Genomic DNA, 17,377 nt, shown 5'->3' on the forward strand with positions numbered 1-17,377 from the left:
AAATGGTCTCAAGGTATCACTGTTTCCACATGTAATACCTGCATTGCAGACAGCTGCCACTTGTGCAGAACTTCCTCTGCGCTGGGGCAACCAAAGCGAGGCTCTGGGAGGCTACAGGGAGCAGATGCACACCGCTACCTGCCATGGGACGCGAGGGTGGGAGCATGGAGGTGGCCCAAGGAAGAAAACCAAGGAAAAGTGTACCTATCTTGAGTAGTTTGTAGATGCAGGTGCTGGTGCTTTGGGGTAAATGACTTGCATTGTTTGCCCACACCTACTACTGAACAGCAACTCTGGTGTGTAGTCCCCAAGTTTTACACGTACCAACAAGGTACCTCGCTCTTGAGTGAGTCAGCAGGAGCAGGGAGGTCATTCTGCCCCTTACTCTGCACTGGTTAGACCACACCTTGAGTACTGTGTTCAGTTCTGGGCCCCCCAGTTTAGGAGGGACATTGAGATGCTTGAGCGTGTCCAGAGAAGGGCGACGAGGCTGGGGAGAGGCCTTGAGCACAGCCCTACGAGGAGAGGCTGAGGGAGCTGGGATTGTTTAGCCTGGAGAAGAGGAGGCTCAGGGGTGACCTTATTGCTGTCTACAACTACCTGAGGGGAGGTTGTGGCCAGGAGGAGGTTGCTCTCTTCTCTCAGGTGGCCAGCACCAGAACGAGAGGACACATCCTCAAGCTACGCCAGGAGAAATTTAGGCTTTGAGGTGAGGAGAAAGTTCTTCACTGAGAGAGTCATTGGACACTGGAATGGGCTGCCCGGGGAGGTGGTGGAGTCGCCATCCCTGGAGCTGTTCAAGGCAGGATTGGACGTGGCACTTGGTGCCATGGTCTAGCCTTGAGCTCTGTGGTAAAGGGTTGGACTTGATGATCTGTGAGGTCTCTTCCAACCTTGGTGATACTGTGAGTTACTGTGCCAGTTACTTCACCGTCACGCAGCGTTCCAAGCTCTCAGAGCTGAACCTTGTCGGGAAACACGATACAAAGCCCAGCTGCGCTAACCCCACCTGTGTCTGTTTTGAACCGGAGTTTAACACTCGGCACGTTCAGCGCTCTTCACCCGAGGAGCAGCGTGGACTACGCACCTACTCGCTGGCAAATCAAGTGGCCGTTCTTGCAGCCCTCCCGCAGACACAGATAACTTTTCTTGGTTTTTTTTCCCCCCCCTCTGCCCCTAACCCCGCGCCAAACAGACCCCATCCGGACCCCGCGGGGCCATGCCCAACACACGCTCCCCGCCGCCATTTAAACACTCAGGAAACGGCGTGCGGCAGCCGCGCCCTGTAATTGGGCGGTGCTCTGCAAGGACGCCCCCTAGCGCTTCCCACCCCGCCGCCCTGATGGGCCCCGTTACCTTCGCTCTGGGGTTGGCAGTAAGGCGTCGCCAGCGGTACAGCTCCGGCCTGTGCCCCGGCAAGGCCATGGCCGCACCGGGCACCCCCGCGGACCGCCCGCCTCCCTCAGAGTAGCGCACCGCGTACGGCAGCGGCTTCGCCATGGCAACGCCGCCGTGCGGGCGGGGAGCGGAAGGGAGGTGCTTTGCACTCCGGCGCACGTTGATGATGCTCCGTGAGGCGATTGGGATAGGTCCGGGAAGCGGAGAGGCCCGCGGTCTCTGCGGCCGTTGCCCTGCACAAGTCGGGAAAGGCGCTGCGGGGCCGACCATGAAGATGCAGCTGTGCGGAGCGGGCTGCGGGCGGCTGGGGACGCTGGCGGGCCTGGGCAGGAGCGGGGCCGCAGCTCTGACGCTGCCCGGCTGCCTGCTTTACACGCGGACCGGCTCGGCGCCGCACCTCACCCACGACACGCTGCAGGTGGTGAGCGGCGTCCCCGCCGTGGCCCAGCTCACCTTGCCCACCGTGTGAGTAGATGCTGCTGGGGAGCGGCTGTCTGCGGGGCGCGGCGGGCTCTCGCAGCGCTGCCGGGGTGGGCGGGCTGCTCCGAGTGCAGGGCACAACGTCGGAGTGGGTTGCTCTTTTATTCTTTTGACTTGAAAGGGAGCAGGTAAGAGGCCCAGAGGGCTACATAATTTTGGGGCGTATTTTGGCCAAACCCCCCTTAGTGATTTCATAGTCATCATCCTAGTGGAATAACTCGCTTTAGAGGCACTCAGCTCTCAAAACTAGTGAGGGAAGTGGCAGCTGAAAGGAAAGCGCTTGTTGGAAGCTCTTCTCTACCTTGGCTCCTGTAGCTTTTGAGTCGTTCATGTTAGTAATGCTTAGAAAGTTGTAGCCTGACTTCCATGTTCTCTAGCGAGTCGATAGGCACCGGTTGGTACCGGTAACATCTCTGCCCCTTTGCTACAGAGCTGTGAGTGCTCCGGTTTGTAAGCTGTGATTCTTGATCTCTGTGGCTCCAGCATTTAGGTGTCTCTTCTGCCCTTGCTGCCTAATAGCTGGATGGCAACTATTGGTGCCTAAAAGCGATCCAGATTTGGACAGTGCAGAAGTGTGGAAGCAAGCCTTAGTTGTAAACCCGACGATCTTTCTTGACGTTTGTTTAGTTAATGTGGTTTTGTATCTGTATGCAGGGCAGAACTTCATGAGGTACTGGAAGAATATAAAGAAGGAGCTGCAAAATTTATAGGTAAAGTGTGTGTGTGTTTTCTTGCATGCCTGGAGGGATGTGCAGGTGCAGTCCCCATTTTTAGGCAGCACAGTAGGCAGAAGATCTCAAGGATCTTAGAATGGTTTAGGTTGGAAGATCAAAGATAATCCGGTTCCACCCTCCCCGCCATAGGCAGGAAAACCTCCCACTAGAACAGGTCACTCAAGGCCTCATCCAACCTGCTCTTGAACACCTCCAGGGAGGGAGCAGCCACTTTCACTTATGAACACAAGGCTACAAGTTCTTCATAGAGAAGGAAGACTTCTTGCTTGCTAGGTATAGGCTTTCCACATTGAGGTATTTTCTCACTCAGTGGTGTTAAGGAAGGCTTGACATAGTATGTTGTCAAGTAGTCAAATATAAAAGAGTCAGTGTTGCCCAGCCCTCAGCTGCTGCACGAAGCCTGTGTGATCTTCATCACTCCCTGTACACCACTCTTGAAGCAGTTCCTGAATGAAACCTTTATCTTAACACCTTGGTGATAGGAATGAGTAAAGCAGCAGTTTCTGCATTCATTACCATCTTGGATGTTTCCTCAAGTTGTTGTAACAGATCCATAGAAGCCTGGTCGTTTGCATGATGTAGCCAAGAGGTGCTGAACCTCATGAAGGAACCTGGACACAGGTTTAACATCTTTTGTGACTGTGTCATAGCCTGTAGTTATGTCTGGGAAGGTAGCTCAGAGAACTTGTGGACCATCAGCCATGTCAACAGGCTTCTCTGAGATGCTTTGTCTTGTATCTCAGGCCACACTGGCAATAGTGTAAATGCTGTCAAAGTGATGACTCCTTAAATTTCTGTAATTTACAGGTCTTTGTTCTAGTGGACTTTGCAGAAAAGTTAATGCATGTATCAGAACTGAGGTAATTTTAGGAGTGTTTTGTAGGTGTCAGTTGCACATACATTATGAATGCATTAATTGATGTAAATTATAATAATAATAGAAGATGTTCAAGCATTTTTGCCCTATATGCAGAGACCAAGGGTTTTAGTTTTTTTTTCTCCTTTTTGCTTTTCTTAAAAAAAAAGGCCTGCAACAATTTTGTTTCTGTAATGAGATGCACATCCGAAGTTATAGCCTTGATTTCCAAAGCCCTGATCCTGAACAGCTTTGATTTCCAAAGGAAGTTTGTGTTTAAGTTTCAATAAACTTGGCAAGAAAAAAAATGAACATTTCTTTGTCTGTAACTCCTTGGAGACTTCCCCACTACCCATGACTATCTGCCAAGAGAAAATTCTTTGGTCATTGAGGTGTACTGTCTAGCTTTCTAACATTTGAAGCTTCCTATCTGGCAAGGATGGTAGATTTCTCATTTTTGTAGCTGTTCTGTTCGCTCTCTATATGCTCTTACCAGTTCTAGGCTTGAGGTTGTTGCTTGGTCTAGATTGTGTCAAATGTCAGATGCTTTCAGTGCATCAGTGGAGTGGTAAGGTAAGTTATTTGTTGACTCACAAATTTTAGGAGTATTAATAAAGAAGAAACAAATCTCAAAGGGGCTGCGTAGGCTGCAGAGCCAAGGGCCGTTTGATGATGCGTCCTGATGCTGTGCTTTCCTCCCTGCAAGTAGTAATTTTGGGGGGAAGAAGTCTGCCTTCTTTGGTGCTGAGAAATGAGAAGAAGGATGTCAGAGTGGATGTACTTGTGTGTGAGAGAATAGCACGTTCCCTTTGGCAAATTGACAAACCATGTGCTTGCATCAGCATTATTTTGTTCGATGAAACTTTGTTTGTGACCCTGTTCTCAGGTATGCCAGACACCGTGCTCTACTGCTCCCTTCTCGACCCGGCTGCTCCCTGTCCATCTGGCTACAACACTAACAAGGTACAATAACTTGTAAAGATTTGAAGAGTGCTTCAAGATCCCAAAGAAAAGCTGCCAGTCCTCTTCTCACCTGTGTGGGTGTGCTTAGGCAGCCATGAGATATTTTTTTTTTCAATGCTTTATAGCAAAATAAACCTTTGCACATAGAGGACTGTTATTTTACATGCTTATACCTTTAATCAAATAAAGTTGCACATTTTCTTACTTAGCAGTGTGTTCCCTGAATAGTTCCTGAACAGTTAAGTGACTGTTCATGGAGAGAGGAGAGGTCTGGACTCCTGTGCTATTATGGTTAATATGGTAATGGAAGAAAACATATATTTTAGCTTATATGCTGTACAAGCTTACAGTGAGGCCACTGATAAGCAATAAACTTGAGCCTCTATGTATATGTTTGCAGTCTGCTACAGGCCTACAGGGGAGAAGAACTTAGTATACTTTCTGCAGGAAGGTGGCTCAGCAGTCCAGTAGTGCAGTGATGCAGATGTTTGTCTGTTGTATCCCATTCCACCTGCAATCCACATGCTACCTGCCGTCTTCCACAGATTTGGCCTGGAGGGGTTCCTTCAGGCATCTGATCAGATATGGTTGGTCCCAAAGCCTGTCTTGGTACAGTCACATTTGGTGACAGGTTAGTGAATGACAGGATAATTAGTGCTGTGCAGCCATCAGCTTATATTCTTTGCTGTTGGGAATCAGGCAGAGTCCTGTCACTCCAGAGAAGGAATTATCTAAAGTTTGCCTCGCTGTTGTGCAGCTATGAGTTGATGGCAGTGCTCTAAGCCTGGGTATTACAGTTTTTACTTTGCTTTCTTTTGTTGTTGTTGTTGTTGGTTGCCTTTGGGTTTGGTGATTTCTTTCTTTTTTTTTTTGGAGCTGGTGAAAATTTCCTGCAGCTGGATCTGTGCTAACGAATACTTCTGAAAGGTTGTTGAAAGTGGTGGGACAGAAGGCTCTGGGTTCTGTGCCAGAAAGCCTGGCACAGGCTGGATTTAAATAATCATGGGTAACACTTAGTTCTCTAAGCTGTGTGGCTGTTTTATTAAAGCATCTTTTTTTACTTCGAAGAGCGAAATGAAGGTAACTTGACTTGATTACACTCTGTGCCCTTTGGCTCAGGCAGTTCTGACTCCTCCACCTGCCTTCACCAGCTGTTGAAGCTCTCACGTAAGAGGCAGCAGGTACTAACTGGCCAACATGTATCTGCTGCGTTCCAGTCATTATGCAGGTACTGATTTGGGATCTCCCTCTGTCCAAGGTTGTTTTATGGGAAATCTACAGAAATGCTATTACTGTAGAAACTTCTGTCCCTGTTACTCAAATATAGTGAAATTGGCTAATGAAACTAGAAGTAATCAGGAGAGATGGATGGACAGACAACAGACACATGGTGTATATGCTCAATCCTTTTTTGGAGACCAGACAAAATCATTCTGCTTGTGTTTTTTGCATCAGCTGATCAAATTTAATTTGTGAATTAGTATGCATGAGAACAGCACTGCTTAATCTGTCTGTCTGGCATGGGCTAGGAGAATGTATTTAAACCCTCCAGCCTTAAAAAGTGCCCATAACACTTCAAGCTATAAGCTGTTTCTGAAAGCTGAAAACTGTTTCTCATTTCAGATGCAGTTGCAGATGAAAGAACTAACTTTGACAGGGCTCAAGCCCAATGCTTCACTTCCTCTAATACTCCTTTAAAATTTTGGAGCAGTAGTGTCACAAGTTTTACAACAATACAACACAACCTGCTGCACTCAGGTTAAGTACAGATTCTTCAGAAGAGGATGAAAAGAGGCAGCATGCATAGTTGCAGCAGTGCTCTGTGAATCTGAATGTTTAGTGAATAGAACAGTGACATAGGCTAGCCCAGAGGTGTTCAGGCAACAACCTCTGTGCTGGTGCTTTTTGTCTTGTTTTAACATCTTTGAGGGTATCATGGAGTGTCAACAGAACATGGGGGTCTTGTGCGTGCACACAGAATGAAAAGTGTGTGAGCAGACTGGGAAGACTGCGAAACCTCAGTGTGTATGTCTTACCTTGGCTCAATCTGAAAGCTGTGTGTTTTCTTCTAGGTGTGTCTGTGTGGTGTATATATACACACAATGTTTACATGGGTGGTATGAATCCACTGCTTGAAAGAAGAAGTGATCTCTTTGGTTTTCACTGTGTGTAGAAAACCAGCGAGCTGTGTTCCCTGTTGCAGCCTTTGCTGCTTTTCTGGAGATGACAATATAAGTTTGATGGGAATGAAATGTTTTCTTCTTTGTAACTTTTTTTCCCCTAGTTTTGCCAGCTGCTATATCTCAGAGACTTCCAAACATGTGGAGAATTCACTGTGTTGAGTGTGGTGGTCTCACCAAAAAGCATCCTAGAAATCCTGATTCAATCCTTTGTCTCCTTTCAGTCACTGTGCCAGGCGCAGGTGGTTATCTCAGGCATGCTCCTGGAGAACTTAGCTATGGAGCATCATTCTAGTGTCTTAATGCTTCACCAGACAAACTCCTTCTCTTGTTTGACCCTGAAGATCTGTTCACCTTTGCAAATAACATTCATCCTTGTTGCTCCTTGACAGACAGTGTCCCTGTGGGGAACCTCGGGGCGCATGGAATTGACAGCTTCCAAGTTCATGGACATACAGCGGGCCATCCAGCCAGACTGGTTCCAGTGCATTTCTGATGGAGATACCATTTCTGGAGAAGTTAGTAGAAAAAGGGCCAAGAAGTCTGTGGATAGATCTCTTTCCTTCCTGGATGTATGCCTTCAGCTGCTAGAAAAATCACCGGTAAGGTCACCAAAATATTGGGGCAGGAACACTGCAGCCATGTTTTGATCTGTGCTGTATCCTGTGAAATAGTAGGGAATTGTTTCATGCATATGTGTCAGAGAATGCCCAGACAACAGTTGTAGGTGATGTATAACCAGTAGCACAGTGGGGTTTCTTTCTGCTGTTCTCTTAGTAACTTGTCTTCTACACTACTCTCTACTAGTTAGAGAACTGCCTTGTTTAACCTATTTTTTGTTCTGCTTTTGGACTGCAATGCATTTCTTTCATTTACCTTTGTGTTCTGTGCATGGGCAAAGTAGGAGCTTCTCATTCAGATTGGGAAAACTCATCTTCTTGCTCTGAAATCCCCTTGGGCCCAGGTAAGGGAGGACTTGATAGAACTTCCAGCAGTTGGGAAATTTTCCTCCCTTTTGGTGAAAGGGAGCATACTATCTGAGTTTGTACTTCAGAGGCAAATTGGTGGCAACAGCTGATAGAGGTGTCCCCTGAAAAGCAATTCATAGAATCATAGAATCAGCCAGGTTGGAAGAGACCTCCAAGATCATCCAGTCCAACCTAGCACCCAGCCCTATCCAATCAACTAGACCATGGCACTAAGTGCCTCATCCAGTCTTTTCTTGAAGACCCCCAGGGATGGTGCCTCCACCACCTCCCTGGGCAGCCCATTCCAGTGGGAAATCACTCTCTCTGTGAAGAACTTCTTCCTAATATCCAGCCTATACCTACCCTGCCACAACTTGAGACTGTGTCCCCTTGTTCTATTGCTGGTTACCTGGGAGAAGAGGCCATCCCCCACCTGGCTACAATGCCCCTTCAGACATGCAGTGGGGTGGTGACAGGAAGATGGCACCTGCTTTGTCTTCTGCACTGATCTCTGTAGCGATGAGTTTATATTCATTTATATTCCCAGAGCCCGTCTGAGTTAGCTGGGGCATTTCTAAAAGTGTGTGGGGGTGGGATAGAAGCCAAACCACCACAGGCCATCTCTGAAAAGCTGAGTGCAGCAACAATCTGTGCTTATTGCCTTCTGTAGGGAGGTAGGAAGAATGGCACCAAAATTCTGTGTTAGTGTCAAGGTAAGGAGCAGAATATTGTTTCTCCTAGTCTTATTTCTACCTTACTGTTGGCATTCACAGTGTTGTGTGAGGAGTAGTCTTACATGGGTAGAAACACAGTGGCTCTGCAGCTTCCTGGGAACGCAGTGTTTAAGTAGCAGGCACCTGGGTCTGAATTGGTGGATGTCTCACATGTTGTTGACAGAGCATACTCTAACACTTGTAGCTTTCTCCTGGGCCAGGAACTGCAAGGAAGTGCAATGTTTGGGGCAATTGAAGGTGGAGATATCTTGGAAGAAAGGCTCAGATCAGCCAGGGAGACTGCCAAGCGACCTGTAGGTGGCTTTGTGCTAGACGGCTTCCAGGGATCTGCCATGATCAAGGAGACCAAGCTGAAACTGATAGCTTCTGTCACAGCAGAGCTGCCAGAGGATAAACCAAGGTAAGTGGTGTGGGCAGCATCCCGAGAAGTCAGGCTGTCCTATCGTGAGGCGCATCTACAGGCTGCTGTGCAATATCATTGTAGGAAATAATCTCTATATTGCACAGGCTACATAAATTCTGCCACTGTCAGGCTGAAGTCTTAACCTTTGTTTCAGATTTTAGCTGCAACTTGCACCCAGCTGTGCTCATGCTGTGGATCTGAATATTTCCCACATTTGGAAGGTATTTATTTATTATTTTTAGGAGAAGTTACAGGTCTGTGCTACTTTCATTTGACCGCTAAGGCTGTGGTTTACCTGAAGCTCAGGTTGTGCAAAGACATTAGAATCATAGAATCAAACAAGTTGGAAGAGACCTCCAGGATCATCCAGCCCAACCTAGCACCCAGCCCTATCCAGTCAACTAGACCATGGCACTAAGTGCCTCAGCCAGGCTTTTCTTGAACACCTCCAGGGACGGTGACTCCACCACCTCCCTGGGCAGCCCATTCCAATGCCAATCACTCTCTGGCAAGAACTTCCTCCTAACATCCAGCCTATACCTATCTCGGCACAACTTGAGACTGTGTCCCCTTGTTCTGTTGCTGGTTGCCTGGGAGAAGAGACCAACCCCCACCTGGCTACAATGTCCCTTCAGGTAGTTGCAGACAGCAATGAGGTCACCCCTGAGCCTCCTCCTCTCCAGGCCAAACACCCCCAGCTCCCTCAGCCTCTCCTCACAGGGCTGTGCTCCAGGCCTCTCACCAGCTTTGTTGCCCTTCTCTGGACACGTTCCAGTATCAACATATCTTACAGAGACCTCTTCTTGGGAAAAACGTTGTGTTTCTGGTCCTCTCTGGTTTGAACTGGAAAAGAGCAGAGAGGGGTGCTGATAGGACCTGCCAGTGCTTACACAATCTCTGGATAACAGTCTTGGTTACACATCATGATCTTAGAGCTCCTTTACAACTGAAGCAATTCCATGATTCTGTGATCTCTGACCTAGTGTCTGAAGCACTGAGCCTGTGAACTATTCAGAGCGGAAACAGCCTGCCACAAAACAGTTGTGGTTTCTCATGGACTGGTGTAGTGTGAGGATGGTTGTGTGCTCTAATTTGTCGCTTATACCCATGCCAGAGACTGAACAGGAATGGCTGTGTTCTTGGCTCTTAAAAATTCATAGGTTTGGGTCAGAAGGAACCTCAAAGATCATCTAGTTCCAAACCCCCCTGGCATTGGCAGGGGCACCTTCTACTAGACCAAGATGTTCAAAGTCTCATCCAGCCTGACCTTGAACACCGCTAGGGAGGGGGCATCTTTGACCTCCCTGGACAATCTGTTCTAGTGTCTCACCACCCTCACTGTAAAGAATTTCTTCCTAATATCTAGTAAAGCCTTCCAGAAAATGTGTGCCAATAGTTCAGAAGTGAAGGGACTACTTAGCCTTGGGTTAAGCTCGCTGCTGTTCGTGTGGGTTGTTCTAAGGAGCAGCAGTAGTGTGGGTGCTTTTTTCACCATTTCCTGAAGAGAGGGACTCGGCCCTGTTGTCTTTCTGTAGTTGTGCTGCCCTCTGCTAGCTGAGCATTGCTCTGACCTAATGGCATTCAAAAGGAAATTAAATGCAAAAGCACGTGCCTAGTGTTGCAGCTCCTTCGTGCTTGGCGGTGCCTGGGGTTTGAATTTTCCTGACAATTAGAAGGCTTGCTGTGTTGTTGCCATCCTGTCTGGCTGAGCTATTTAAAAGATCTCCTGGGAGCATTAGAGTCCAATCTGTTCAGCTAACCTTAGTGGCTAGCAATGCATCTGCCTCATTGATCAAATGGTTTGCTTGTCTGGTTAAGACAAGTGTTTCTGACCTCTCTGTAGGAAGGAAGCTGGTTAGCCCTAAGGGGGGTCTTGTAACTACCTGAAGTGAATTTCAGTTAATGCTGCTTTCCTGAATCACCCTTGTCATTCTGGCTTGAGAAGTTGTTTTGCAGCTCTGTTCTTCCACAATGTGACATTCTCTAGAAGACAAACACTTCTTGTGCTTCACTCAAGAAGGGCCTGCTATGAAATGATCTTAGGAATCTTTAGAGTTCTTCGATGCATGTAAAGATGCAGAAGCCATTTGATAAAATTTACTTTCCTTTTCAGTAGCATCAGAACCCTTACAAGAGAAAATGTTACCTCCAGCAAAGAGAAGTTGTAGCAAGTGGTTTGGTAGTAGATGTAGACCAACTGTTTTAACTACCAAGCATCATTTTCTCCCTGCCATGGTAGCCTGACACTGTAAACTTCTCCCATTCTTATTCTGTGCTCATCATTTTAATTGGAGTACTTAGGAAAGTGACTAAAAATGGCACCTTGTGACTTCATTTATCAGCCCCTGTGTATTTTCCTAATTACCTCTTCAGATCGCTGCCCTACATTAGCTTCTACTGCTGTCAGCCCAGCCATGCACCTGCAGCAGAGCAGGCACTGCTCCATTCTTTTCTGCTTCACCCCACCCTCAGGGAAGCTGCCAACTAAATTTGGCTAACAGCAGGATCTTTATTACCAGTGATGGCAATCCAGCTGGGTTCTTCCTGGCTCTTAATGCCATGTCCCAGGAGATGTTACAGCCCTGGCTTTTTGGTAAATCATTTGAACAGGTAGATTGTACAGAGGAAGAAGAAATAAAGGAAGGAACTTTTTTCCATGATGTTTTTCATTAGTGCTTCAAGTGCTATTTGATGTGTCATCTGAAGGACATCTCTGACCAGCCATCTGCTGCTGTCTCTGCTGCTCTTGACCAACTCTCTTTAGCTTGCCTTCCAAATATTTACTAAGCAAAGGAGTTCATGTGTCTGGAAGCTGATAGTTCCTGGGGGCATTTACATGGCTAAGGAAAATACCTGGTTTGTGACATGGACGTTAGGAGAATTTTGAATCTAAGTGTATTTATGTGTGTGTAAAAGAGACCAAATGAAGATGTTTTTCCACAGTAAATGAGGGATTGTTGCTGTCTTTCAAATGTCAGATGAAGAGAAATGCATCACATACTGGGTAGGTTTGAGGTAGGGAAATGGAAGCACACGGGATTCTGAGCAGTGACTTGTACCCACTTCTGCTTAGCAGCTGCAGGGATAAGCTACACGTGCTACATGTGTCTTTTCCTTCAGGTACCTGCTTGCTTTTACTCAGAATGTTCTAGATCTGCCTTGTTGTGTGTCTCTTTACAGAATCATCCATGGTATAGGCAGACCAGATGAGGTGCTTGAGTGCATTGAAAGGGGAGTGGACATTTTTGAGAGCTTCTTTCCCTTCCAAGTGACAGAGCGAGGCTGTGCCTTGGTTTTCAGTTATGACTGCCATTCAGATCCGGAAGCAGCAGGTAGGCTTCTTTGAGAGTCATTGCAACTCTAGCGTTGTGGCAAGCATAATTCATGCTTTGGAGGAATCTATGTTTGAATCTGTGTTCCTGAAGTAAGTGCAGTAACCACTGGAAAAACAGATTCCACTGTCAAGTGTTGCTTTTGAAGGTGGAATACTTCGGTGTGAAAACCATTGAAGCAGAGTTGGGGCCTCAACCTAGGGTCTGAATGATTAACCAAAACATTCATTTCTTAAACATTTAATGAAAAGAGAAGTATTGGCAAATTTTCTGTTTCCATTTGCAGTGAAGGCTCAGCTTACTAAGTGGACATCTAAGCCACTTGACCTGCAGAATTAACTGAACAAGCATTTGTTTTAATAACACATTTTGGAAGTCTCTTTTTTCTAGTTGACAAAAGTTTTCTTTGGGCAGCTTTTCTTTCTGTCCTTGCATTTGTCAATTCATACAGAAAAGAGATGTTCATAGCTCATTACCTTGTTAGATTGTGAGATGGGAGCATATGTACAGCCCTTTAAAGCATACAGCAAATGTGTTTCAAACAGCTCTTTTGTTTGGGCCTTTTAAATTTAATACAGAAGAACGTTTTACATTTCTTTCCTCCTGAGTAGAACCTAGTGGCTTTTCATGCCTGGGTAATTAATTCCAAACCAGCTAAAGGGAACATCTTGTTCCTTTCAGTTTGCTCCTGTGTTGTTTTTGGGGGCATTTTTTTAACCCTTGTCTTTGTTGTTTGTTCTTTACCTTGTGTAAATGATAAAGAATCTGAGTAGGAATGATTTCTTTGTTCTGTGTCTGCTCAACACTCAGTAGGCACGAATTGTGCAAACAGTAGTATTGATCATAGAATCATAGAATCAACCAGGTTGGAAGAGACCTCCAAGATCATCCAGTCCAACCTAGCACCCAGCCCTAGCCAGTCAACTAGACCATGGCACTAAGTGCCTCATCCAGTCTTTTCTTGAAGACCCCCAGGGACGGTGCCTCCACCACCTCCCTGGGCAGCCCATTCCAATGGGAAATCACTCTCTCTCTGAAGAACTTCCTCCTAACATCCAGCCTATACTTCCCTTGGCACAACTTGAGGCTGTGTCCCCTTGTTCTATTGCTGGTTGCCTGGGAGAAGAGGCCACCCCCCCACCTGGCTACAATGTCCCTTCAGGTAGTTGTAGACAGCAATGAGGTTCCAGATACATCCTCTCCTTAAGAACAAACCCACAAAATTATGGGGGGATCTTTTTTATTATTAATCCTACCATTTTTAAGACAGTCTGCTGAAAAGGCAGGGGCAGAATCTAAATCTTCTGCATTAAAGTTGCCGGTCTCTTTTGATTCCACTTGTTTAAAAACAACAAAAAAAACCCCAAAGCAACAAAACCAAACCACAAAAAGGCAAGCAGCTAAATCTCTGAAGCTGATGGCAGAATGGGAAGTAGAATGATTGAATGCAGATGAGTTGCCTGTCTGCTCTAAGGAAATCTCAACAAAACCCAATTTGTTCAGGTGATTGCATTCTATTCAGCATGCGGTTCAGACTGGAAATATTTTTTGTTGTTGTATTAAGAATTCAGCTCAGCAGAGCAGCAAGAAGTTACACTGTTGTTTCAGCTCTAGCTCTTCATTAGGTTTAGTAGATTAGTTTTCACTTGTCTCTTGCTGTTTTCATGGTTTAAATCCGCATTTAACTAAAGAACAGCAATTAAAGAAATCAAATTGCTTGTTGTAGGAAAGATGTGGAAATTGGAGACTGAGGCGTTTTCATCTGGAGAGGGAGTAGCAGAAATGCATTCTGTAAGATTGCCACTCTTCCTCTGCCCTTGCTGTTTGTTCATAACAGGCTGTTCTCTTTTTATTTAAAACAGTTTTAAACCAGAATGGGGCCCAGGACGTGGAGAAGAACGGTGCTGAAAACCAGGATGAAATCTCCAAAGCTGACCCAGAAATGACACCGTTTGAGATATTTCTGAAGGACAAAAGGTAGGCGAGTTTGCGAGGACGGTACCTGTGGCCTGCATCAGGAATGGTGTGGTCAGCAGGAGCAGGGAGGTCATTCTGCCCCTGTACTCTGCACTGGTTAGACCACACCTTGAGTACTGTGTCCAGTTTTGGGCCCCCCAGTTTAGGAGGGACATCGAGATGCTTGAGTGTGTCCAGAGAAGGGCGACGAGGCTGGTGAGAGGCCTTGAGCACAGCCCTACGAGGAGAGGCTGAGGGAGCTGGGATTGTTTAGCCTGGAGAAGAGGAGGCTCAGGGGTGACCTTATTGCTGTCTACAACTACCTGAGGGGTGGTTGTGGCCAGGAGGAGGTTGCTCTCTTCTCTCAGGTGGCCAGCGCCAGAACGAGAGGACACAGCCTCAGGCTGCGCCAGGGGAGATTTAGGCTGGAGGTGAGGAGAAAGTTCTTCACTGAGAGAGTCATTGGACACTGGAATGGGCTGCCCAGGGAGGTGGTGGAGTCGCCATCCCTGGAGCTGTTCAAGGCTGGATTGGACGTGGCACTTGGTGCCATGGTCTAGCCTTGAGCTCTGTGGTAAAGGGTTGGACTTGATGATCTGTGAGGTCTCTTCCAACCCTGATAATACTGTGATACTGTGTGACTGTATCACTAAATAACATACTTTGATCTTCTGTATTTGATTGCATATGGTCAGTAGCTGGATAGGAGGCTTTGTAAAACATGAAGGTGTTGAAGTAGTTCTGAAAATTGAACAGGGAGTGTTGGACAAACATTCTAGCTTGTTACCAGGCAACAGTGCACAGCAGAAAGCACTATCTTTTGCCTGACCTAAAGCCAGAGATTTTCTGATCACTTACCTGGCAGCCATCCTGTTTTCACAACTGTTTTCCAGCTGAAAGATAGGAGGTTTGCAAAAGTTATCTGGGGATTGTTTTGGTCTTCTGCGTTCACATTTGAGTCACATTGAGATGCTCAGTTGTATTTAAGCTGTGGAGAGCCTCTACTTCCCAACTTGGTTTGAACAGCTGCAGAGCAATTCTGCAGTTTCTGGATACTTCCAACAACTTTGGCCGGTGTTGCCACTGTCCTTCCTTCTCTCTTTCTCAGCTGCTGGTATGCTCTCGAAGCAGACAGCCATGTTCTGTGCCCTCTCCACTTTGTGAGAGTGGCACATCTTACCACAGAGGGGAGTGTTGTTTTTTGAGTAGTGAAAGCAGTAGATACTTGTTACTGATAGCTTCCTCCTTCATTGACTGTGGGATATCTACTGAGATACATTGTTGTGCTGTAGTGTTTCTGTCAGATAAGGCGCAGATAAGGCTCCTCTCTACTGTTAGCTGTGATGTAGTCACAAGTTATCCTCTGACTTAGATGTGTGGCCTTTTGGCTCTTTAGTGGGTCCTGGCGTGATATTTGTAGTCTTTCATGTCAGAGATGCTGGCCTTAGATGTCAGCACAGACCAACTGGATTCAAGCCCTCAGGACTTGAAGGCTCATGTCCTGGCAAAAGGCCACATAGTAGCTGGTTTTAAATTAGAGCAGAGTAGATTTAGGTTCGACATAAGGAAGAGAGTGGTGAAATACTGTGACAGGTTGCCCAGAGATGTGGTTGAAGTCCCATTGTTGGAGATCTTTAAGGCTAAACATGATGGGGCTGTGAGCAACTTGATCTACTTGGAGATGTTGCTGCTCCCTGCAGGGGTGTTGGACAAGATGACCTTTGAGGATCCCTTACAAACTGATGCAGTCTATGGTTCTGTGATACTCTTTATTGCTTGAATAGGTCTTCTTACCTTTGATGTTATTCCATGTTGCTTCCTCCTTAGATACCAAGATGATTTTGGTCCTGTGTTGGAAGGATGCACCTGTTACTGTTGTCAGAGGCACACTCGTGCCTATGTCCACCACCTCCTCGTGACCAATGAGCTGCTGGCTGGTGTCCTGCTCATGATGCACAATTTCCAGCACTACTTCAGTTTCTTCAGTGCCATACAGGATGCCTTAAGAGACAATAAACTGGATCAGCTGAAAAAGCTTGTCTTCAAGCAGGCACTCCAAGGACCAGCAAATGCAAAGCCAGGCCAGTGAACTCAAAGAGCAGAGAGGAGGCTGCAGGCTACTTCCTTAACAATGGGACTATGTAAGGTGGACTGCCAGCAGGGTCACCTGGACCTGTTAATAGTAAAGTGTCTGCCTTCCTGGAGGGAATTAAAGGAGGCATTTGAAGAAGATCTCACTTCCTCAAGGGGAAGGAAGACCTTGTTCAAACAGTTAATCAGCTTGTTACATTCTTGGGGTAAGAAAAGCCTGAACAGCTCCACAAAAGACCAGTATGGAGAGCTTCGTTTTTCATTACTGATCTTTGGGTTTTGATGTGGAAGGACAGAATTAATTGAACTTGTGGGTGCAGAGGAAGCAGGGTGTATACTTAAAACTAATACAATGCCTTAGCAGCTGTTTGCAACTCTCATTCCATACCTGACAGATATTACAGGTAATTACTTTTCTAGGAAATTCTTGTGGTGTGATTGTCCCATCATGCAGCTCCTTGATGAGACATCCCACCCTGTGGACATTGCCATGATCGGTGTCCTTGAAAAGAGCTGGTTGAAAGCGCTGCTGTGTTCAGTGTCACAAAGTACTCTGTATGTGATTCTTCCTCAGGCTACTTGCAGTGTGGAATATTCTCTGGGCCAGGAGGACCTCCTTCACCTTGGCCTGGCCTTGAAAACTGCTGCCTCAGGAATTCCAGTCTGCGGCATCAGAAAGAAGAGAAAGTGTTTAATCCATGTCCTGCTATAGAGGGCTTTTATGACTATCTACCCTTTCACCTGCATGAACTGAGATTTTGCTCCTTCATTAGCTTGTAGATGGTAATGAATGGACCAGTTGTCCTACCACTGGTCAAGTAACAGGCCACATAAATGTCAGTGCAAGGTGGAGAGGTGGAAGAAATGTATCACAGGAAAAGGCGTTTAGAAACTATTCTTGTGGCTCCTTGTTTTAAAATACAACTTAGTTATGTCACATTCCTCTTACTTGGTTTGTTGGGGTTTATGGTGGTGTGTGTTTTTACAGGCTCTTACCTGGGAATCCTGGATTTATTCATCTTGTGTTACAAAGCAACAGTAAACAAATTTTAGTATTCCTTATACTGGCTCCTCAATGTGTGACTGAGGTGATAGACCAGAGAGCTCGAGTGCAGTGTTCAAGAGGACTCCTAGAAACTTAACCTAGCAACCTGATGGAGGACAATGACACATCTAGGAGTAAGGTCCTGAGACAGTGCATCGTTTGCTTCAAAAGAATGCCATAGTAGATGTGGAAGCATTAAAGGCACCTGCTTGTCCTTCACACAACTACTCCACTTCC

At 46.4% G+C, this 17,377-nt stretch overlaps 2 protein-coding genes across 2 annotated transcripts in view; one reads left to right on the forward strand and one right to left on the reverse strand.

Annotated features, from left to right (window-relative positions):
* The window catches only part of CCDC191 (coiled-coil domain containing 191), a 28,947-nt gene extending 27,439 nt beyond the window's left edge, over positions 1–1,508 (reverse strand). Inside the window, exon 1 of the mRNA XM_064143274.1 lies at positions 1,357–1,508. Coding sequence (XP_063999344.1) covers positions 1,357–1,500 — 144 coding nt within the window. The 5' untranslated portion in view covers positions 1,501–1,508. The remainder of the gene's footprint in view (positions 1–1,356) is intronic.
* Positions 865–17,157, forward strand: QTRT2 (queuine tRNA-ribosyltransferase accessory subunit 2). Its single transcript, XM_064143270.1, has 8 exons — positions 865–1,863; positions 2,533–2,588; positions 4,355–4,431; positions 7,004–7,213; positions 8,514–8,713; positions 11,897–12,048; positions 13,911–14,025; positions 15,832–17,157. The coding sequence occupies exons 1-8, from the start codon at positions 1,499–1,501 to the stop codon at positions 16,091–16,093; spliced, it is 1,437 nt and encodes a 478-aa protein (XP_063999340.1). The 5' UTR covers positions 865–1,498; the 3' UTR covers positions 16,094–17,157.
* The last annotated feature ends 220 nt before the right edge of the window (positions 17,158–17,377 follow it).

The sequence above is a fragment of the Pogoniulus pusillus genome, chromosome 5, assembly GCF_015220805.1.
Source record: "Pogoniulus pusillus isolate bPogPus1 chromosome 5, bPogPus1.pri, whole genome shotgun sequence".
Lineage (NCBI taxonomy): Eukaryota > Metazoa > Chordata > Aves > Piciformes > Lybiidae > Pogoniulus > Pogoniulus pusillus.

What these genes read in the sequence shown, in the direction of transcription:
- QTRT2 (XM_064143270.1), top strand. Translation starts at nt 1,499, where the DNA reads ATGGCAACGCCGCCGTGCGGGCGGGGAGCGGAAGGGAGGTGCTTTGCA. An exon ending in CAGCTCACCTTGCCCACCGT is followed by an intron (nt 1,864 to 2,532) that starts GTGAGTAGATGC and finishes ATCTGTATGCAG; the next exon opens with GGCAGAACTTCATGAGGTAC. An exon ending in AGGAGCTGCAAAATTTATAG is followed by an intron (nt 2,589 to 4,354) that starts GTAAAGTGTGTG and finishes CCCTGTTCTCAG; the next exon opens with GTATGCCAGACACCGTGCTC.